At 41.8% G+C, this 23,628-nt stretch overlaps 1 protein-coding gene and 1 pseudogene across 2 annotated transcripts in view; both read right to left on the bottom strand.

The window, feature by feature from the left end:
* Positions 1–1,987: 1,987 nt before the first annotated feature.
* On the bottom strand, positions 1,988–4,098 carry LOC115159808 (pentatricopeptide repeat-containing protein 2, mitochondrial-like; annotated as a pseudogene).
* Positions 4,099–19,223: 15,125 nt separating this feature from the next.
* The window catches only part of LOC115159803 (microtubule-associated protein 1B), a 31,310-nt gene continuing 26,905 nt past the window's right edge, over positions 19,224–23,628 (bottom strand). For both annotated transcript variants that reach the window (XM_029709860.1, XM_029709861.1), the window contains 2 exons: positions 23,280–23,518; positions 19,224–23,058 (listed from right to left, as the gene is read on the bottom strand). In XM_029709860.1, coding sequence (XP_029565720.1) covers positions 22,903–23,058; positions 23,280–23,518 — 395 coding nt within the window. In that variant the 3' untranslated portion in view covers positions 19,224–22,902. The remainder of the gene's footprint in view (positions 23,059–23,279; positions 23,519–23,628) is intronic.

Raw genomic sequence — 23,628 nt, 5'->3', positions numbered from 1 at the left:
TTTGAGAATGACACAAATATTAATTTTCACGTTTGCTGCTTCAGTGTCTTTAGATAGTTTTGTCAGATGTTACTATGGAATAATGAAGTATAATTACAAGCATTTCATAAGTGTCAAAGGCTTTTATTGACAATTACATGAAGTTGATGCAGAGAGTCAATATTTGCAGTGTTGACCCTTCTTTTTCAAGACCTCTGCAATCCGCCCTGGCATGCTGTCAATTAACTTCTGGGCCACATCCTGACTGATTGTTACGATTGTGTGGAGAGACGGACCAAGGCACAGCGTGCTCTGAGTTCCAGATCTTTATTTTTGTGAAACTTACAAAACAAAAAGGAAATAAACAACGAACCGTAACATAAGAGGTGCAACATGCACTAACTCAAAATAAGATCCCACAAAAACCAGTGGGGAAATGGCTGCCTAAATATGATCCCCAATCAGAGAAAACGAAAAACAGCTGACTGATTCGGAACCATACCAGGCCAACATAGACATAAAACAACCTAGATAACCCACCCTAGTCACACCATGACCTAACCAACATATGGAATAAAAGGCTCTCTAGGGTCAGGGCGTGACACTAATGGCAGCCCATCCTTGCATAATCAATGCTTGGAGTTTGTCAGAATTTGTGGGTTTTTGTTTGTCCACCCGCCTCTTGAGGATTGACCACAAGTTCTCAATGGGATTAAGGTCTGGGGAGTTTCCTGGCTATGGACCCAAAATATTGATGTTTTGTTCCCCGAGCCACTTAGTTATCACTTTTGCCTTTTGGCAAGGTGCTCCATCATGCTGGAAAAGGCATTGTTCGTCACCAAACTGTTCCTTGATGGTTGGGAGAAGTTGCTCTCGGAGGATATGTTGGTACCATTCTTTATTCATGGCTGTGTTCTTAGGCAAAATGGTGAGTGAGCCCACTCCTTTGGCTGAGAAGCAACCCCACACATGAATGGTCTCAGGATGCTTTACTGTTGGCACGACACAGGACTGATGGTAGCGCTCACCTTGTCTTCTCCAGACAAGCTTTTCCGGATGCCCCAAACAATCGGAAAGGGGATTCATCAGAGAAAATGTCTTTACCCCAGTCCTCAGCAGTCCAATCCCTGTATCTTTTGCAGAATATCAGTCTGTCCCTGATATTTTTCCTGGAGAGAAGTGGCTTCTTTGCTGCCCTTCTTGACACCAGGCCATCCTCCAAAAGTCTTCGCCTCACTGTGCATTCAGATGCACTCACACCTGCCTGCAGCCATTCCTGAGCAAGCTCTGTACTGGTGGTGCCCCGATCCCGCAGCTGAATCAACTTTAGGAGACGGTCCTGACGCTTGCAGGACTTTCTTGGGTGCCCTGAAGCCTTCTGCACCACAATTGAACAGCTCTCCTTGAAGTTCTTGATGATCCGATAAATGGTTGATTTAGGTGCAATCTTACTGGCAGCAATATCCTTGCCTGTGAAGCCCTTTTTGTCAAAAGCAATGATGACAGCATGTTTCCTTGCAGGTAACCGTGGTTGACAGAGGAAGAACAATGATTCCAAGCACCACCCTCCTTTTTAAGCTTCCAGTCTGTTATTCGAACTCAATCAGCATGACAGAGTGATCTCCAGCCTTGTCCTCGTCAACACTCACACCTGTGTTAACGAGAGAATCACTGACATGTCAGCTGGTCCTTTTGTGGCAGGGCTGAAATGCAGTGGAAATGTTTTTGGGGGATTCAGTTCACTTTGCAATTAATTGCAATTCATCTGATCACTCTTCATAACATTGGAGTATATGGAAATTGCCATCATACAAACCGAGGCAGCAGACTTTGTGAAAATTAATATTTGTGTCATTCTCAAAGCTTTTGGACACGACTGTACATTGGTGGTTAAGGGCCTATAAGTTAGCATTTCACTGTAAGGGCTGCACCTGTTGTATTCGGTGCATGTGACAAATACATTTTGATTTGACTTATGTAAAGAAGGACTCTTTATTCAACAATAAAATAATAAAGAGTTCTACAACAGCAGCTTTTATTTCATTCAATATGTATTACCCTATAAATCACAAATAATTACATGTTTATACACATCTGTCTCACATACACCATTACATTCTTCTTTTGCACACATTGTTGTCCCTTGGATTCAACAAACCTTTTCACAGTCAGCAGTTAAAAGTCTGAAATGCTCTGAAGAGGCTCCCCAGACATAGAACAAACTAGTATACCTGTACCATTGTATATGTTTGGGTGAACGTGTGAAGAATATGACCAAAAAGGAGGAATACAGAAGGGTCTCTGGTTGAGAGGAGAGGTACATTGCACTGACTGGTACACTATAGGTCGCTATAAAGTCCAGCTCTGGGTGTAGGGAGAGAGCGCATCTCTGTTCAGCCTTGCTTGGGTGGTGTGAGACCAGACCCCCATGGCTGTGACAGGGACTGGTACAATTAAGGCAGAGTTTAGAATGAAACAATGTTTGTTTAAAATCCACTACATTGCACTCGGACTGCGCAGAATCACTGATCTGCAAATTCCCACCCAAAAACCTACTCAGTACCTGATCAAGATTCACAATTCTGCGCCTCACCTTGATCCCCTCAAACACGCAGAGAGATACAACCAAGTCCCATTCACTCTGACAACAGAGTGGACTGCAGAGGCCTCAGAGTCCTCCGGCTGATCCGTCTCTCGTCCATTATCCCCATGGGCATCCTCTTCTTCCCTATGGGGGTATGACACAACATCTCGTCCAGGTTTCGTTGGGTCACCTGACCTGCCTGCTGGAGGCGGGACACTGCCTGCTCCACGCTCGCCGTCAGAGGACTGTCCTCGCTCCGAATACGCAACAGGTCCACCTGAGAAAGAGACCACGCACACATAGATGTATTGATGAATTATATTTGTGACTGGATGACTCAGAGATAATTACACATAGGTTATGCATCAGACATTAAACATCCATTTGGAGTTTTTTTTACTCGCCACTTCCTGTGCGAATTCAGGCTTCTTTATAAATGCAGGGCTGCTGAATCCCAAAGCTAAGGTCAAGACAGAGAGTGATTCTTTCACAGTTCCTGCCATAGCCAGTATCAGCACCTGGAACACCAGAAATATCATCAAATAGCCTGCTCCCTGACTGACAGCTTGACACAGTTACAAAGTTATTGTAAAGACAGTGAATATTAGAACTCACTTTGAGATTTTGACATATTCTGCTGTCAGTGCTCATAATCTGACCGAACATGGATTGTGCTTTTTCAACATCATTCTGGAAGGGGAATAAAATATATTTAAACACATTTGTATGCCAGAGAGAGAGAGAGAGAGAGAGAGAGAGAGAGAAAAATAGATGACCAACCTGTCTAAGTGCTAGAGCCACAGTGAAGCAGTAGGCATAATGTGTCCTTTGGTCTGTCCCTCCTCTATCAGGGCAGTACAGATTCTATAGGACTCCGGGGTATTCTGGTAAACATGAAACAGGGCATTAAATCGACTGTCTATAGGGTGGACCAATACAATATCTGCAAGGTGGACAAGTCCTCACCAGTTTATAGCAGGTACCAGTTGCTAGTGTGAATGTGTCCTTGTTGAATGGCACACCTTGGTTCTTCATCTCGCAGTACATCCAGAGAACCTACTATTATAGACATTGTTTAGTGATGAAAAAGATCAGTCATCTAAAAAATTTTTCCTTTATAGTTTAATGTGTCTGCCTTCTAATAGTAAAAGGATGCCACCTACTCTCATATAATCCTTTCATAAACAACATGTCTATGGCAATATTGAAGGAGGTTGAGTCTGAAAAGAATCCTCTCAAGTCCTGTTAGAGAATATAGATATATAGTATATTTACAACTTCACAAACTACACTATGTGTAAACGTCAATCAATGCCCTAGTCAAGAGGAGGAGTTACTATGACAGCACTTAGTTCAGATGTTGATTATGACGGTTCCCTGATTGTTGTAGTCCAAGTGCTGCATATAAATATTGTTACCTTGTCTGTCAGAGTGGCAGCAGCCATCTCCTCCAGCCCCAGCTCATAGCACAGCCTCATGAACAGGGGACCAAACTGAAACTCTCCAAATGCTACGTTACTGTTCTCTTCAAGATTGCATTAAATTATTTCAGACTAATGCTTTGTCCGTAACACAGCTGATGAGTAGACTTGATCTTCAGGTCTGTTTTGACAGCTAATTGTCAGGATACTCATCTGGCCAGTGGCCACAATGCATTAGTGAGAAACGAGTATTTTACTGTGTGACCCATACCTGTAGATGGCACCTCTGGCTGTGACCATGTCCTCTGCAGATTGGCATAGGTGTAGAAGCAGTTTCAGCTCATCCTTCAATATTAGCTCGTTCTTCTTTAGCTTCCGATTGAATACCTCCAAATAATGACCTGCAGAATAGAAAATGGTCTGTCAACTTCAAAAGAAGTAGTTGCGGTACCAAGCAGTAAGGACATGCATATATACACACATACATATACATATACAGTGCATTCAGAAAGTATTCCAGCCTCTGGACTTTTCCCACATTTTGGTACAGCCTTATTAAAATTGATTCAATTGTTTTTTCCCCCTCATAAATCTACACACAATACCCCATAATGACTAAGCAAAAACAGGTTTTTAGAAATTGCAAATTTATTTAAAAAACTAAAACTGAAATATCACATTCACAGAAGTATTCAGAAATCTACACACAATACCCCATAATGACTAAGCAAAAACAGGTTTTTAGAAATTGCAAATTTATTTAAAAAACTAAAACTGAAATATCACATTCACAGAAGTATTCAGACCCTTTACTCAGTACTTTGTTGACAGCGATTATAGCCTCAAGTCTTCTTGGGTATGACGCTACAAGCTTGGCACACCTGTATTTGGGGAGTTTCTCCCATTCTTCTCTGCATATCCTCTCAAGATCTGTCAGGTTGGATGGGGAACGTCGCTGCACAGCTATTTTCAGGTCTCTCCAGATACTCAACTAATCTAAAGAAGGCCAGTTTTATTGCTTCTTTAATCAGAACAACAGTTTTAGCTGTGCTAAAATAAATGCAAAAGGATTTTCTAATGATCATTTAGCCTTTTAAAATTATAAACTTGGATTAGCTAACACACCGTGCAATTGGAATACAAGTGTGATGGTTGCTGATAAAAGGCCTCTGTACACCTATGTAGATATTCCATTTAAAAAATCAGCCGTTTCCACCTAAAATAGTCACTTACAACATTAACAATGTCGAGACTGTATTTTCAATTAATTTGATGTTATTTTAACGGACAAAAAAGATTTTCTTTGAAAAACAAGGACATTTATATTTTGTGAATCTTTCAGCATTTGTCTTTACTTTATTTTAACAAAATGTATCTGCTATCATTTCTTATAACCGACAAGCTGTTTATCATATACCCCGTTGCCTAGTCACCTTACGTCTATACATATCTACCTCTATCACTCCAGTATCCCCTGCACAATGTAAATATGGTATTGGGACTGACCCTGTATATAGCTTCTTACTTTCTTGTGATCTTATTTTCATTTCTTGTGTGTTTTTGTTCACAATACCCCATAATAACACAATGTTCTACCTTATGTTTAGTGCTGCATTGATATTGATTACTGCATTGTTGTATTTGGAGCTTGCAAGGGAGGCATGTCAATGTACTTGTCCACGTCACATTAAAACTTGAGTAGCCTATTTTTTGATCCGGACACTTGATGAGCCACTGCCTGTTTCCGCTGCTGAAATTCTTGTAGTTTGACAACATCCTCTGACAATAGATTCCTTTTTGCTGAAATGAATGGAGCAACAGGAGCAGAGATGATATTAGACTAGATTTTCATGACCGTCTCTGACAGGAGTACTGTGCGACTGTACTTACCCATGGAGCTGAACAACTTGTGGAAATGGAGTGCATGCATTAGAAATTCGTCTAGAAATTTGAAGTAGTTCCAGGCTAAATATGAAAGCCGGACAGGGAAAGACATCTCAGCCGCTGTCACAGCAAGTGACATTGATTGAGACAGATTCCTCGTGTGGTGGTTTGTCGACAAGGTACTGCACCATAACCATAAAATAAGTTATTCATATACCTCCTACTCTGCATTCCATACAGTCCGATTGTATGCGGCCACAAAGTAATCCTTTTGAGGGACAATCGTGAAGCAGTATTCGGATGCAGCCGCCGATCCTGCCAAGCGCCATGTTACCCCTGACTGTACTATTGCGAGAATAAAGGGTGAAATGGTTTGGCAATTCAAAAACATTCTGCTTTTGCTGCGCTGGATTTGGTATAAGCACAGCAATTTATTATGCATTAATTAATTGTATTTATTGTTTTACCATACAATTCATAAGTTCTGTGAAGAAAAAAACGAACAGATAGAAATATATACGTTTTATTCTCCACTTTTTCACGATTTAGTTGGAACATTCAAAATGGCTGCGCCCGGTCGTGGCTGTTGACTAGTTTTAAGCTGGATTTCCAAATGTCTAGCTAAAACGCATATTTTTTCTGACAAATGGACTATCTTGGAGTAAAATTATCATTATCTTGCCATCTCAATTCCCATTAGCTGTCCGACGTCTGGTTGTGTTTCTAACAAACGAAATTAATTTCGCACATGCACATACTGAACATAAATCTATTACATCCTACAACCGGAAGGGGGCAGTGTCCCATACACAATATGCACCCTCCAAACTATGACCTGAGCTTTTCGTCCCTGCTTTAGAGAGCAATAGTAATTGTGTCTTTTTATGGGCAACTCACTACCGTACATGCACTAACTCTGCCAAGGCTCAAGCCTTTTTATTTATTTTTTATTAACGCCGAAAATAAGGTCTGTGGTAAACACAGCCTTAGGAGCAGTGGTGTAGTAAGTGGTGCCTTGAGAAGTGGGTATACAAAAATTGCGGTATATGCACTAACTCATTACTGAATTATTTAATGTAACAAATCAATCATTAAACCTTGTAAACAATTAATGGTAATTCATGGTAACCTCATAAACAATTCATTTAGACCCAGCGTTTATTTGAAACAGGTGTTTATTTGCTGAAATGTGTGCTGTTGCCTGGCTATTAAAAGGGACAGGCAGCAATTTGAGACTCAGCGTTTAGTTGATGTTTTACAGTATGCGTTCTCCTATTCTATTGGTTTTCTTTCAACTTTCTTTTATTGTTTAGCAGCCCATGATAGTTGTTGCATCTTTAGATCTCCCCTCTTTCTAAATTTCTAACCAATATTTCCATCTCTGTCCATGAAATGTATGTGCTGTGTGCATTTTGGAACATCCACACATAGGCCTATTGCCTTGCCTTGCATTGTGCCAGAAATGTGAAGAAATAATACTTAATCAACATTTTAAGCTAAACAATCTGTTTAGGCGATCAATTAAATAAACACAAAACTGTCTGATATCAACTTCGACACGTTCATTCCATTGACTGGACTGCAGCTTCTCGGACTGTTTGTACTTTGTTCTATGGTACAGTAGGGCCTGCTCTGGATCCAATATATCATATCATCATGTTGCAAAAGAAGCTATCTATCCATTGACAGATATGAACAGTACATTCATGACAAAATGTTATTATATCATCAATACATTACATCGAATAGATAAACTCAGGTACTAGATTATGTGTAAGATTGAGGGAAGGGGGTTAATATAGAAATATGCCTGATGACCTCATCGTTGTCATAAACTACTCCTATTGGGACTCTCTGACCCATAATAGTATGCTGCCTGTCAGTGCACATTTTTTGACAGGAGAGAATATATAGCTCAGCACCAGTGAGCAGTGCTGGTCCCCATAGCCCTAGTTCCTTCAGAAAGGTACAGAAGGGTCTGATCAATTTGCTGCTGGCTAATTTCCAAGTTTCATTTTTATCCTCTGCAGCAGAATGAGCATCCCTAATGGACCTAAAAGAGTGAGAGAGAGAGAGAGAGAGAGAGAGAAGTAGAGAGAAAGAGTGGGAGAGAGGAGGCGAAAGATGGAGAGAGAGAGAGAGATACACAGAGGGAGTGAATAGGGAGGGAGGAAAAAGAGAGAGACCCACTGAGAGAGAGAGACAAAGATACAGAGAAATAGAGAGTTTCCTGTCTGCTCCCTAACGACAGCAGCGCTAGACTATCTGGGAGCATCCTAAATTCATTATTGATGACATCTCTAACCTATGAGAGCTTTCTACACAGCCATGTTGATTTGATTCACATGGTTCTCAATGCATTAATGCCCAAATTCTCCCATAAGTGGTTGCTTCAAACTTAAACTCAAGAGTTTTGGCCAAGTAATATCCATATATTACCAGTTTGTTACAGAAATCCATGCATTCATTTTTTGAGTAAGTAGTACATATATTACTGCGATTTGAATAATATCCAAAGATAGTTGTTATCTCTTTAAAATGGGGTCTGTGTGAATAGACTAAGATGAACAGCTTTGAATGAGAAAAAAAACATGTCATGCTAGCGCCATCCTGGTGGACCAGTGAACTAATTCAATGGATTGAGAACAGAAGATTATACTGTAGGTTCGAATTTCATGATTAATGCCTAAGGTATTAATTGCCGTGTGTCCTATCTGTGCTTAGAGTTCCAAAAAGTTAGCCAAAAATAAGATAGCAGTGTTATTAAAAGTCTTATTCAAACATTCAGTGAAGGTTTTAAGGAAGTTATTCAAAAACCTCCAAATAACCTATAAGTTCCGTTCTCAGAGCGTTACTAAAAACCTCCCAGGAAAACTTTCAATGAACCAGAGTAAAACTTTCTTAGAACCTCCCTTTCTTAGAACCTCAAGAAACGTATAGCTTCGTTCCCAGAACCAAGTCCCACAACTTCCAAGGAACCAAATGTGCTTGCTGGGATGAAAGCTTTATATTCCAGGATATTGTTTTCCTTGCCTTGCAAATGTAGAGGCTAATGTAATGTGAGTTATGAATTGGGGAGGAGAAAGGGATATGGTTACAGAAAAGAGAAGAAAAACAGATTCATTTTCAGGGCGATACTCAGACACTTGGGATGATTTCGCCTGGTGGTGGGAGTATCAAACAACCTTTGTGGATTGGACAAATCAGAGAGAGCTATAATGTCATTGGAAAATACATAAAGAGAGCAGATAGTTGATTGGTTGAGAAAGTAAACACTGGGAATGTTTTCATCTGTGGCCATATTGAATGAGAATTCCCATATTTCTGACTGTGTGATTGTTGAATGAGGGTTGAGGACCATCATTTTGCTGTTTTAAAAAGCCAGTTTACGTAATCAACAGTTTCATATCACTGTCAACCAGTGTAGCCTGCAGCCTCTTCCTTTGTTCTTCTCGGTGTGGGCGTGTGTGTGTAGGTGTGGGCGTGAATATGTGTGTGTATGTGCCTGTGCGTGTGTATTGCCTGCGATTATTTTGTGTCAGAGAGGGATTCCCTTGTTCTCTGTTGAGGAAATGTTGTGAGAGCAGAGCAGACCCAATCTCAGGATCTAACAGTCGTCCTCCCATTATGACACAGTTAATTGGTAGAATTATATCTTGCAAAGATTTTGTAAAGGGGCCTTTCTTTGAGCAGAATAGGCAGCACCGTCCCATGGGGAATGTCATCTCTGCCTGTATCAAAGGAAAAGGTGGTGATGTAAAAACTAACTGAAGCAGAATAGTTGTCCTCTCATGAACCAAGCTTTCTACATGGTGTTTGTTTGATCAAGTCCAGATCGTGGGAAAAATGATCTAACTGACCTCTTTATTTTTGGATCATAAATTGATGACATGGTCCTGTAATGAAAGCTGAAGGTCAGTATCACAGAGAAACTCTGACTGTCAAATAACTAATTTGGTGGGAGACTGAGATAGACACGAGGCATTAAACAGACTTCATATTGTCATTAATCTTCCTCTCTTTTCTCTGTCTGATCCCAGGCCGCCTCCTCTGACAGTGGGGAAACATTAAAGACAGTAGGTGTCAGGGGACCTGCAGGCCTCAGTAATGTCATTATGAAGCTGTGTAAATGCTGATCGCCTCTGTGATAGATGGATGTTTCGGAGCTCTTTCCACTTATGAGGTAACTGTCTCATAGAGGAACTGAGAGCGAGGTGAGTGGGGGGAGGTTCACCTCCGTTGCTGTAGCAACAGGATTCCATCTCACCCATCCCGCTGAGATTTCATCTTCCCGGCCAATCAGACATAGCTAGGGCTTCTTCTCAATGCATTGGGTTATTTATGATATGAGGTGACAGAGGTGTGTGTGTGTGTGTGTGTGTGTGTGTGTGTGTACACACGTGTATGTGCGTGCAAGCGTGTGATATAACTTCAGAGATTTATCTTGATTTTATCTGTATTTCTGACTCACAAATCTAGAGACCTCCATGTTAATCTTTTCTGTATCTCACCTATGTCCACAACCAGATAGATACTGGATGTTCTGTTCTCATTGTGATGCAAAGTATTATAGACTAGCCCAAATGTGTGGAAAAAATCACCACAGAATACCAGAGTTCCAGGAAATGTCAGTGTGAGTTCCCCAGTAAGGGGTGGCAGGTAGCCTAGTGGTTGGAGCGTTGGGCCAGTAACCGAAAGGTTGCTGGATCGAATCCCTGAGCTGAGAAGGTAAAAATCTGTTGTTCTGCCCCTGAACAAGGCAGTTAACCCACTGTTCCCGGTAGGCCGTCATTGTAAATAAGAATTTGTTCTTAACTGACTTGCCTGGTTAAATAAAAAAAGAAGGATTTATTTTTGTCCTAGAGAATGAGAGCAGTAGAGAGAGCAGGACAAGCACGTAGCAAAGCTGGAACAGGCACTGCCTCTACTGACTCTGTGTGCTAGTCAGGACAGGCCCCTGAGGGTCAGTCAGACAAGGTCCCACTGTAGACAGAGGCTCCTGGGTCATAATGGGACAACAACACAGAGAGACAGAGTGAGAGAGGGGTAAGAGATGTCATGTCGAGTGCAGCTGAAGTTTTGTATTTGACCCTGTTGACATCTCACATGAACCCTTGGACAATGCCCAGTAGCCAAGTCGCGCTATGACAAAAGATGGACATAGCATTTCAGCCCCTCTGTCTATTTAGCACAGCAGATGGAATTGACACAGCTAACCAACTGATGGGACTGTAAACAAGATACCCAGTGTGTAGAGGTTGTTGAGACACATAGAAAGTGGAAGATATAGGTAGTACTATTAGAAGATGTATTAGTGGTAGCAGTTAGGCTTGGGCGATATACCGTTTATACCGTATACCGGGGTATTGAGAAATACCGACTTTTGAATACCGTTGTTAAAAATCGCTACATTTTTTGGTGTGGGGGGGGGGGGGGAAGCTGCGGGGGTGCGTTCTACACCAATGCTTATTAGTTAAGTTAAGTATAACTACAAGAAATCTAAGATGTGTCAAATAAATGATATGCAGCTCAGGGCTCCAGCTATGCATTTGGTTTACTAACTTGCTAGCTAAGTGGCTAGATGTCAAGATCAAGCTTTTTGGTTACAGCAGAGACATTCGATCCCCTCCTGGATCAAGATCCCTGTTGCCTAAATAATTTTGTGCACCCCCCCCAAAAATGAATAAATAAAATAAGAATATATAAATATACACTATATATACAAAAGTATGTGGAATCCCTTCAAATTAGTGTATTTGGCATATTCAGCCACACCCGTTGCTGACAGGTGTATAAACTCGAGTACACAGCCTTGCAATCTCCATAGATGAACATTGACAGTAGAATGGTTTTACTGAAGAGCTCACTGACTTTCAACATGTCACCGTCATAGGATGGCACCTTTCCAACAAGTCAGTTCATCTAATTTCTGCCCTGCTAGAGCTGCCCCGGTCAACTGTAAGTGCTGTTATTGTGAAGTGGAAATGTCGAGCAGCAACAATGGCTCAGCTGCGAATTGGTAGGCCACACAAGCTAACAGAACGGGATTGCCGAGTGCTGAAGCGCGTAAACATCGTCTGTCCTCGGTTGCAACACTCACTACCGAGTTCCAAACTGCCTCTGGAAGCAGCTTCAGCACAAGAACTGTTTGTCGGGAGCTTCTTGAAATGGGTTTCCATGGCCGAGCAGCCACACACAAGCTGAAGATCATGATGCGCAATGCCAAGTGTTGGCTGGAGTGGTGTAACGCTCGACGCCATTGGGTTTGGAGGATACCAGGAGACCGCAATGCATAGTGCCAACTGTAACGTTTGGTGGAGGAGGAATAATGGTCTTGGGTGGTTTTTCATGGTTCGGGCTAGGCCCCTTATTTCCAGTGAAGGGAAATCTTAACGCACATCATACAATGACATTCTAGACGATTGTGTACTTCCAACTTTGTAGCAACAGTTAGGGGGAAGAAAACGAGGTCCATACAGAAATGGTTTGTCAAGATCGGTGTGGAAGAACTTGACTGGCCTGCATAGAGCCCTGACCTCAACCCCATCGAACACCTCTGGGATGAATTGAAACCTCGACTGCGAGCCAGGCCTAATCGCCCAACATCAGTGCCCGACCTCACTAATGCTAGTGTGGCTGAATGGAATCAAGTCCCCGCAGCAATGTTCCAACATCTTCCCAGAAGAGTGGAGGCTATTATAGCAGCAAAGGGGGACCAATTCCATATTGATTAACCATGATTTTGGAATGAGATGTTTGACAAGCAGGTGTCCACATACTTTTGGTAATGTAGTGTATATACAGTGCATTCGGAAAGTATTCAGTCCCTTGACTTTTTCCACATTTTGTTACGTTACAATCTACACACAATATCCCATAATGACAAAGCAAAAACTTTTTTTTTTATTGTTTGAAAATGTATTAAAAATAAAAAAACAGAAATAACACATTTACCTAAGTATTCAGACCCTTTACTCAGTACTTTGTTGAAGCACATTTGGAAGCGATTACAGCCTCGAGGCTTATTGTGTATGACGCTATAAGCTTGGCACACCTGTATTTGGGGAGTTTCTCCCAGTTGTAGTATATCTGGTAGTAGTAATAATAGTAGTAGTAGATCTAATAGTAGTAATAGTGGTAGATCTAGAATTAGTATTAGATCTAGTAGTAGACGTATATCTAGTAGTAGTAAAAGTAGTATATCTAGTAGTAGATTTAATAGTAGTAGTAGTATAATTGCTCGGCCGCCGACCGCAAGGCACTACAGAGGATAGTGTGAACGGCCCAGAACATCCCTCGGGCCAAGCTTCCTGCCATCCAGGACCTCTATACCAGGCAGTGTCAGAGAAAGGCCCTAAAAATTGTCAAAGACTCCAGCCACCCTAGTCATAGACTGTTCTCTCTGCTACCGCAGAGAGCGAGCGGTACCGGAACGCCAAGTCTAGGTCCAAGAGGCTTCTAAACAGCTTCTACCCCCAAGCCATAAGACTCCTGAACATCTAGTCAAATGGCCGCCCAGACTATTTGCAGTGGGAGTAGTAACAGCAGTAGTAGATGTAGTAGTATATCTAGTAGCAGTAGATCTAGTAATACTATATCAAGTAATAGTAGTAGTTCTAGTAGTAGTATTGGGAGTAGTAACAGCAGTAGTAGATGTAGTAGTAGTATATCTAGTAGCAGTAGATCTAGTAAAAATATATCAAGTAATAGTAGTAGTAGATCTAGGAGTAGAAGTAGATCTAGTAGCAATAGATCTAGTAGTAGTAGTTCTAGTAGTAGTAGTAGTAGTAGTAGATCTAGAAGTAGTATTGGGAGTAGTAACAGTAGTAGTAGATGTTGTAGTAGTAGATGTAGTAGTAGTAGATCTAGAAGTAGTAGTAATAGGAGTATATCTAGTAGCAGTAGATCTAGTAGTAGTATATCTAGTAATAGTAGTAAAGCACAGGATGCCCCGGGGGATAACTATTTTCTCAGACTGGTTCGGAGGCTCACACAGCCTGGAATACCCCAGACTGGCTGATTGGTATGCTGCCTGCACTTCATGAACACACTGGCGGTGAAGAGTTATGCTCATCCTCTTGCTCTCTACAGTATGTGTGTCAGTGCCCTCTCTCTCTGCTTCTCTGTCAATCAGTCTCTCCCTTTCTGTCTGTCTGTCTGTCTGTCTGTCTGTCTGTCTGTCTGTCTGTCTGTCTGTCTGTCTGTCTGTCTGTCTGTCTGTCTGTCTGTCTGTCTGTCTCTCTACTCTCTCTCTCTCTCTCTCTCTCTCTCTCTGTCCATCTCTATCTCTCCCGTTCTTTCTGCCTGTCTCTCTCCCTCTCATTCTATCTGATTCTCTCTCCTCTCTCTCCCATGCACATTGACAGATGCTGTGGCCTTGGTGTGTGTCCTTGACTAGACACATTCTCCTGACACTACCCCCTCTTCTGTGTTGCTGGTCCTCTCCTCCCTCGTCCTGGTTGGTTAACAGTACATCCCTTGCTGAAGTATCTGTGGCGTTGAGGAGTCTCTGAGTCTCTGATGCAGTATGTACTTCTTGCAAGACCTCATAGACCTTAAAAAACGCTGGTTTTTATGTAACTTATTCCACTTGATGGTTAGACTTTTGCATATACATTTCTTAATCTCGTTTAATGTTCTGCCTTCAATTTAAAGAATAACCTTTCTCTTAGATGCAACCATTAATTACAGTCATTCAAACATACTGCAGGGTTTGTACAGACAGACATAGCTAGTGGACCTAGCCACATAGCTTATACAATGGGTCCAGTTTGTGACCCAGACTTCTTCCTCTGACTCTCTGCCAAGTTATTCCACCAGCGAATGGCTGTTCTTTGATTTATCCCTGTGTGTTCTTCGTCTGGGTGCTGGAAAGGGCCCGGGGTGAGCCTGTGCCATCATCATTAATACATGTCCTGAGTTTCAATCTCACCTACTATGGTGCTTAGTAGTACCATGACGCAGTGGGCGGTTTACCACCTATGTCCTTTATAGTGAATGAAACGACTCAGTGACCATAGTGACTAGTGGTTTGTCTTTAATTGTGAAGATGAATGAAGGGCTTTGAAGGGGTGATCGTAAGATCCATCTCTCACATTTATAATATATAGTACACTGCTCAAAAAAATAAAGGGAACACTAAAATAACACATCCTAGATCTGAATGAAAGAAATAATCTTATTAAATACTTTTTCTTTACATAGTTGAATGTGCTGACAACAAAATCACACAAAAATAATCAATGGAAATCCAATTTATCAACCCATGGAGGTCTGGATTTGGAGTCACACTCAAAATTAAAGTGGAAAACCACACTACAGGCTGATCCAACTTTGATGTAATGTCCTTAAAACAAGTCAAAATGAGGCTCAGTAGTGTGTGTGGCCTCCACGTGCCTGTATGACCTCCTTACAATGCCTGGGCATGCTCCTGATGAGGTGGCGGATGGTCTCCTGAGGGATCTCCTCCCAGACCTGGACTAAAGCATCCACCAACTCCTGGACAGTCTGTGGTGCAACGTGGCGTTGGTGGATGGAGTGAGACATGATGTCCCAGATGTGCTCAATTGGATTCAGGTCTGGGGAACGGGCGGGCCAGTCCATAGCATCAATGCCTTCCTCTTGCAGGAACTGCTGACACACTCCAGCCACATGAGGTCTAGCATTGTCTTGCATTAGGAGGAACCCAGGGCCAACCGCACCAGCATATGGTCTCACAAGGGGTCTGAGGATCTCATCTCGGTACCTAATGGCAGTCAGGCTACCTCTGGCAAGCACATGGAGGGCTGTGCGGCCCCCCAAAGAAATGCCACCTCACACCATGACTGACCCACCGCCAAACCGGTCATGCTGGAGGATGTTGCAGGCAGCGGAATGTTCTCCACGGCGTCTCCAGACTGTCACGTCTGTCACATGTGCTCAGTGTGAACCTGCTTTCATCTGTGAAGAGCACAGGGCGCCAGTGGCGAATTTGCCAATCTTGGTGTTCTCTGGCAAATGCCAAACGTCCTGCACGGTGTTGGGCTGTAAGCACAACCCCCACCTGTGGACGTCGGGCCCTCATACCACTCTCATGGAGTCTGTTTCTGACCGTTTGAGCAGACACATGCACATTTGTGGCCAGCTGGAGGTCATTTTGCAGGGCTCTGGCAGTGCTCCTCCTGCTCCTCCTTGCACAAAGGCGGAGGTAGCGGTCCTGCTGCTGGGTTGCTGCCCTCCTACGGCCTCCTCCACGTCTCCTGATGTACTGCCCTGTCTCCTGGTAGCGCCTCCATGCTCTGGACACTACGCTGACAGACACAGCAAACCTTCTTGCCACAGCTCACATTGATGTGCCATCCTTGATGAGCTGCACTACCTGAGCCACTTGTGTGGGTTGTAGACTCCGTCTCATGCTACCACTAGAGTGAAAGCACCGCCAGCACTCAAAAGTGACCAAAACATCAGCCAGGAAGCATAGGAACTGAGAAGTGGTCTGTGGTCACCACCTGCAGAACCACTCCTTTATTGGGGGTGTCTTGCAAATTGCCTATAATTTCCACCTGTTGTCTATTCCATTTGCACAACAGCATGTGAAATTTATTGTCAATCAGTGTTGCTTCCTAAGTGGACAGTTTGATTTCACAGAAGTGTGATTGACTTGGAGTTAAATTGTGTTGTTTAAGTGTTCCCTTTATTTTTTTGAGCAGTATATTTTCTTAAAAGATTGTTTTTGTCCACCTTAAATCAATGTGGGTTCACTTTAGTGGGGCTGCTATACTCCAAAGTTTCTACATTTGCATATTGTATGCATTCTAATTGAGTAAATCATACAACCTGCACAACCCTTCAACCCCTGTATGTATAGGTGTCATATGCCCAATGCAGCCATTTTTATACCAATATCAAATCATTTCTGGGTAACAATGAAGTACCTTACTGTAATAGATTTCCATTAAAATGGGTAAAAATACCATTTTAGCAAAAAAACTATTTCTCAAGCAAAGATTTGGCTAGGACTGTCTGGGAGTGAAAACTAGCTGTTATTTGCAGAGAGATTTTGGACTCTCTTTGTTATTGGTCTATTAACCAATTTACCGCATGGGGATGTCACCATGGAAAGCTGAAACTCCCACCCATGCAAACCTGCTGATTAGAAGGTTCTGTGTAGAATGTATATTCAACCAGCAACTATAAGGAAATAACACTGACAAGAAAAAAAATCACACTTTTACTGTGTTAGTTTCATCAGCTGTTGTACAATATGATATAAAACACAGGAAAACTGAATTTTAACTGCACTGTGCCTTTAAAGACAGTATATTACAGTATATTTACAGTAATTCCACCCTCCCCAAAGATGAATAAACACACATATGCGTTTTGGTTGATAAGAAGTCTTCAATTAATGAAATATTCTTCAATTCCTGAAAATTACAACACCCTGTCCTGTTGAGGATTTAGCAATGCTATGTTTTCCCTCAGTGTAATAAACAAAGTAAAATACACTAAGTGTACAACACATTAAGAATACCTGCTCTTTCCATGACATAGACTGACCAGGTGAATCTACATGAACACTATGATCCCTTATTGATGTCACTTGTGTAGATGAAGGGGGGGAGACAGGTTAAAGAAGGATTTTTAAGCCTTGAGACTATGGAGACATGGATTGGGTATGTGTGCCATTCAGAGCGTGAATTGGCCAAACAAAAGATTTAAGTGCCTTTGAACAAGGTATGGTCGTAGGTGTCAGGTGCACTGGTTTGTGTCAAGAACTGCAACGCTGCTGGGTTTTTCACACTCAACAGTTTCCTGTGTGTATCCAGCCAACTTGACACAACTGTGGGAAGCATTGGAGTCAACATGGGCCAGCTTTCGACACCATGTAGAGTCCATGCCCTGACAAATTGAGGCTGTTCAAAGGGCAAAATATTAGGTTGGTGTTCTTAATTTTTTTCACACTCAGTGTAGATTGCAAGTGACAAAGAACTGCACATTTCTGCACTTAGAATGATCCCATATGGCTCCTGGGCTGGACAGTTAGTTAGGGGACTTCCCTATCAGCAACCGGTTAATTACTGTACTCTGGAGGAGTTACAATTAATGTGTGTGTGTGTTTGTTAATCTGGAAGTGTTACATTGATTATCTCCCCGTCTAATGAACTCATTAGGACTCTGTTCCAACACCCTCCCCCTAAACGTATGTTTGTGGCCTAGATTGAAAGACACCTGCTAACAATGCTGCTGTGCTGTTAATGATGTTGCCATGAGAAAGGTCACCTTGAGAAGGCTATAGACCACCTGCAGGTGCAATGCTTCCAGGTTCCATATACCTTATTGGTTGGTTGATTCTTTATTCCATCAGTTTCAATGTTGATTGTTGATTGCTTCTTCTATCTTTTCGGTTTCATTTTCAGCAAGAGTAAAATTATTGCATTGTCATGCTTCTCACACCCTCATTGCCTAAAAATCTGTCCAACATGTCTCTTATGGGAAAATGTGTCTGAAGCCAGGCTGATGCCCCTACCAAGCACTGTGGTGACAACATGACAAACAGGGTGACTGTCTGAGCCTCGAATCTCTCCTCCCTTGTCTCCCTCTAATCTCTCCTCTGGTTTTAATCTCTCACCCCAAACTCCATCTCTCTCCATCCTCTACATCTCTCCCTGCTCTACACCTCTTCCTCCAATCTCTCTCCCGTCTCTCGGGGTCATAAATCCCCTTGCTGGGTCTGTCTGCCTGGGCTGTCTGCCTGTCAGGGACACCTGTCACCCTGAAGGCCATGGAGCCTGTCTCTGCCTGGAGCCTCATTGTCCTTTTATAGCCAATCACACTCCCAGAAGGGATGTTAACCATTAACCTACCAGCCAGCCTCCATACAGCCAGGAAACTGTGTGTCTCTGAATCTACAGTCCACGAGAGCAGTTATTATAGCTACAACAACAACCTTTTGTTTCTGTCCACGGTTGGTTGGTCGGTAGGGGGGTTTGCTTTGCTCCAATGGTCTTCCTCGTTCCTATGGGGTAGGGGGTTTGTGTTACTGCTGTTTGTTTTGATGTGATGTATTGATTTTGAGTCTGACCCCTACCTGTTGGTAAAGAGCTAATGCATCTCCATTAGGATGAAGCACACACACAATTAAGGATTGCTCTCATGTCTCTCTGTCATGTATTGTAGAGTATAGCACAGCTTTTCATTGGGTCATGAGTTGAGCCATTTAGCCCTGTTTTGTTTTATGCGTCTTAGGTCACCAACATATGGTAAGCTTGCATAGTGAGTCCATTCTTCTTGGTGATGTCATCATCGTAATCATCATTATCATCATGAAACCATTACTTCCGAATATACCTTCATTCAAGAAAAAAAGAGACAGATTCATGATTTTCCACAAGAGTTTGTGGCTCTTTTTTTAGGTTTTAATAGTAGGTCCCTTTACATCAAATGTCCCATAGGAGGGAGAGGAGACATTGCACACAAATATCAGAAAAGCACTAAATAATACTTTCACTTGAAACTAACCGCTACATTAGATATGAGTTTGGAAAAGGAGAGGATGCAGAGATCACAAGACAATTTTATACCACACAGTTGCAGACAGACAGTATTAACAATCACCCAAAATAGAGAAAGAGAGCAAGGAATACAGTACAGTAGTTAAGTAAGGAAAGATCAAGAAAGAGTGGTGTGTGGTCGGTCGGTCACTATAGTTTGTGGTTGAACAGCAGGATGGTCATGCTTATGATTAAAGTATCCGGTTGCAGAGCTGTACAGGACAACTGGATAAATGTGTTGCCATGGAGACCTGTCATGGAGGCAGTAACTAAGTTCCTGGCCCTGGTTGGTTGACTGTAATATTTTGCCTATGGGAGTTTTTACTTAACCAGTGACCGTTTGTTCTGAGTGGTGGACAGTTGTAGTATGTTGGTGGCCTCCCTATAGGCGTCGTCATTAAATTGTTTGGTTGATATAGACGGTTGGTGTTTGAACATCTGTTTTCTATTGTTCTGTTCATGGCTTCGTGTTACAATTATCATCATTTTTCCTGGCTTTAAAAGTGTCTCGTTTTTTTTGTCTTTCACACCCCAACTCATACCCAAAACAGTCACTCTCCCCCGTATTTTACTCTTCTCAAGGCGTATCTATACAGAGCTTTACCTGACTCGTATGGATTTGGCAGAGGTGCTGCCATCTTGCAACCACAAAAGGCATATTGACCAGTGCTTTATATAGACCTGTGGTAGGCCGAGGTACTACATATCCTCCTTGAGTAGCTTGGGCCATGGACTATGATGAAGCAGATTTAAAGATCTTAAAATTGCCAACATAGTCAGAAGATAGGGCCTTTAGTTTAACTTTTCACTCCATGCCATTATGGTGTAGCTGGCCACACCTCAAGGAAGAACCAACTCTTAATGTATGTCTTCATTTATATTAGCACAGCCTTGAGTTGTTGGTTTTGGCAGATAAGAACAGATTTCCCCAATCCTTAAAAAGAGAAAAAAAGCTTATTACTCATGCACATTTCTTCTGACCATTCACCCTGCTACAAAACTTTTTATAATTATAGTACAGTGTTTTAAAAACAGAAAAAAATGTAAGGTTAGGAAAGTGTCTCACTTCACAAGCCTGAACATATTGTAGCACATTCAAGCAGTTGCTAGGGCTCCATTTGTGGTTCTACACAAAATGCTGGGGAGGACTAGCTAAGTAAAACTCAACTCCCCTATGTGCCTCACATCAACAGAGTTCAGCAGCGACTAGTGTGGGCGAACTGGAGCTCCAAAATCACATAAAACAAGGCAACAGTAAACATGTAGCCCCCACGAATGATGCAGCTGTCTGAGATATAACGTGACTAACTTATGAATGGACTGAGACTGATCCACAGACCCCTCCCCGGACAATTTTTTGGGTGCTGAAATCCGTCGTTTTTGTTAAAAACCTTTATGTGACTTCGCAGCTCCAGTCCGTCCACTCTCATCTCCGCTCAACTCCATTGATGTGAAGAACATGGTGGAGTTGAGTTTTACTTGGCGAGGGAGGACGGACTGAGCAGAAGTTTACCGTACACTACATAGAGTTCTATTTAAATCAATAGAAACCAATAAGCTATAAAGATCAAATCTGAACATTAGACATTATTTTAAAACAACGCACTTTTTAAATTAAGTTTGGCCGATTATATACATACCGTTCATATTGTATATCTTTAAGAGACTAGATTACATTTTAAAAGGTAGCCAATAATAAATTAAATAAATAACAACTCTTAAAACACTGAGCTGAAATAACAAAAATCATAGCCCCCAAAGAAAAGGTTCGCATTAACTGATGTTAACAAAGACAAATCAACAATCGTTTGCACGAACAGGATCACAAAGCGTGCAGCGTAATTCTAAATCAAGATAGTGTCAGAGTCATGGGCAAATCTTGACTAGAATTGTCTTGTTCTCTAAATAAATACAATGAATTAAGACAAACATGTGTTATGTTTCATAGGCCCCTCAGTGCAGTTGAACCTTCATCTTACTATATGTATTTACTCCATCAGTATCAAACTAAACTAACTCTATACAGAGATTATCTGACAGTTGGGGACAGACTCTTGTTAAATTGTGTTTTACGTTTTCTAATCATTCTTACATAGGCTATTTGTCCTCAGTGCATCAATCTTTTACATTCAATTCACTTCCTAAGGCAATAACTTAAACGTGTTTTCCTCGATCCTTTGGTGTATGCAGCTTGGTTAAATCAATTTGATAGATTAGTTATTTTTATAGACAGAGATATAATCAGTGGCTTGAGGCATTGTTTGATGACCTACTATCACACCCAGGGGAGTAACTGATTACATGGGGGGAAAAAACTGTGACTGTAATCAGTTGTATTGTAATCGGATTACAGATACTTTTGAAACTAGATGACTACTAGTTGGATTACTTTTTAAATTCAGAAAGGATGTTTGCGAAAAATACATTGACACCTTTCTGTTCTCTCAATGACATTCAATTCAGCATTGAACAAAGGCGCAAGTTTAAGGTTGTTCCACCAGAGTGAGTGTGGCCACAAGTCAGAGATCACTATGAAACACCAAATGCGTTTTGATGGATCCTTTGTGTCTTCTTCTAATGTGTCTAAAGGTGAAAGTCATCCAAAAGTAATCAGATTACGTTACTGAGTTTGGGTAATACAAAATCTATGTTACTGATTACAATTTTGGACAGGTAACTAGTAACTGTAATGGATTACATTAAGAAAGTAACGGCATGTACCAGAATTGTACACATTTTGACGTGTAGTCCCAAACTTGAGGACAAATAGATTTCATCATAATATCTCAATAATTTTGTATTATTGTCAGACCTTTTTTTGTCCCCAGTATGAACAAGTATATTCTCAAGAATTTTTCTATATTGATTTGACTTGATAATTAATTGATAATTGGTGCTCATGGGAAATGTTGTTTTCTGAAGAAATCAATCTACGTCAAGAGCACCAATTTATACAGTTGGAGCATTCTGTGTTCTCATTTTATGTTCTCGATAGTGGTCAGATCCAATTTTTCATTCCGTACAGGATATTGCTATGCCATTTCCTTACTCAAAGTGCTCCACAAAGCTGATACTTGTGTCAGATACTTCTTTTGGGTATTGTGGACTTCATTAAAACAATTATGTTTGCCATTGTTTTTTCAAACCAGAACATAATTTTAATGTAGGCTATGTATATTTCATTAATGTTGGCACACAGCCTTTGTTTAAATTACATGCGTTTACATTTACTCTATGTCTACGTCATCCCTCACCCCAACTCAAAGATACCACTAACAACATGATCCATTTGATCACTAGATCTCTCGGTTACTAGATCGCTTGATCAGGAGAGTCCAGAGGGTTGTTCCAATCCAAATTACTACGACCCCTTCCCTCCATCAGAAGGTGCTCCCTTGCAGAAACGTCTTGGAACGTCAATAGAGTGCACACTCCAGTGAAGGGAGAAGTTAAGGGAAGAAGAGAAGCATAATTTGGAATGGAACGAGGCCCAGGATCAGGTTCACAGCTCTATCTTGCAGGCGGGGAAGGACTCGTCCTGCATGACCACGGTGGAGCTGGAGGCCAGCACCATGATGTTCAGGTCCTGCTGCTTCTCATGGGTCTCCTGGTACCACTCCCTCATCACCTCTGAGTCATGAGTCGGGATCAGGGTCACCTGCCAACAAAGAAGGGTTAGGGTTTGCATACTATTTTTTTCACAAAACTCTGAGCATATTAGCTTCATTTTGTTCAGCATTAAGAAGCTAAAAAAGGTTCTGACAGTATTTTCTCAATGTATACAATTTAAGTCTTGTCTATCTTCTCTATGGCACCTCTCTTTCTGATACTATGGGATTATAATACGGTTATTCTGTTAAATTGACTGTCTCACTGTACCTGCATGTTGTTTCCCCAGGTGGCTTTGCCCTCCAGCAGTGAGTCCAGGACAGCTTTGCTGGGCTCCTGGGCCGTCTGGTCATTGCCACTTGCTACATAGTAGGATGACCTGACCCGTTTGAAGAACTCTGCATCCACATTCTTGGCGCTGCAGTGGTTTGGGATGTAAACCAAATCCATGTACATGGGAGGGCAGTTGGGTATGGGTATTGCAGTTGCTGCCTTTCCACTGCCTGAACCTGAGACAGATGCAGCTTTGTTAGAAATCTATGTACATAATGGATGAAAAACATGTGATTCTATACTGAGGCAAACTGAGCTTGAACTTTAAACGTATTTAATCAGAAAC

The sequence above is a fragment of the Salmo trutta genome, chromosome 23, assembly GCF_901001165.1.
Source record: "Salmo trutta chromosome 23, fSalTru1.1, whole genome shotgun sequence".
Classification (NCBI taxonomy): Eukaryota; Metazoa; Chordata; class Actinopteri; order Salmoniformes; family Salmonidae; genus Salmo; species Salmo trutta.
Note: the sequence above shows the minus strand (reverse complement) of the source record. Positions and strands in the feature narration are given on the sequence as shown.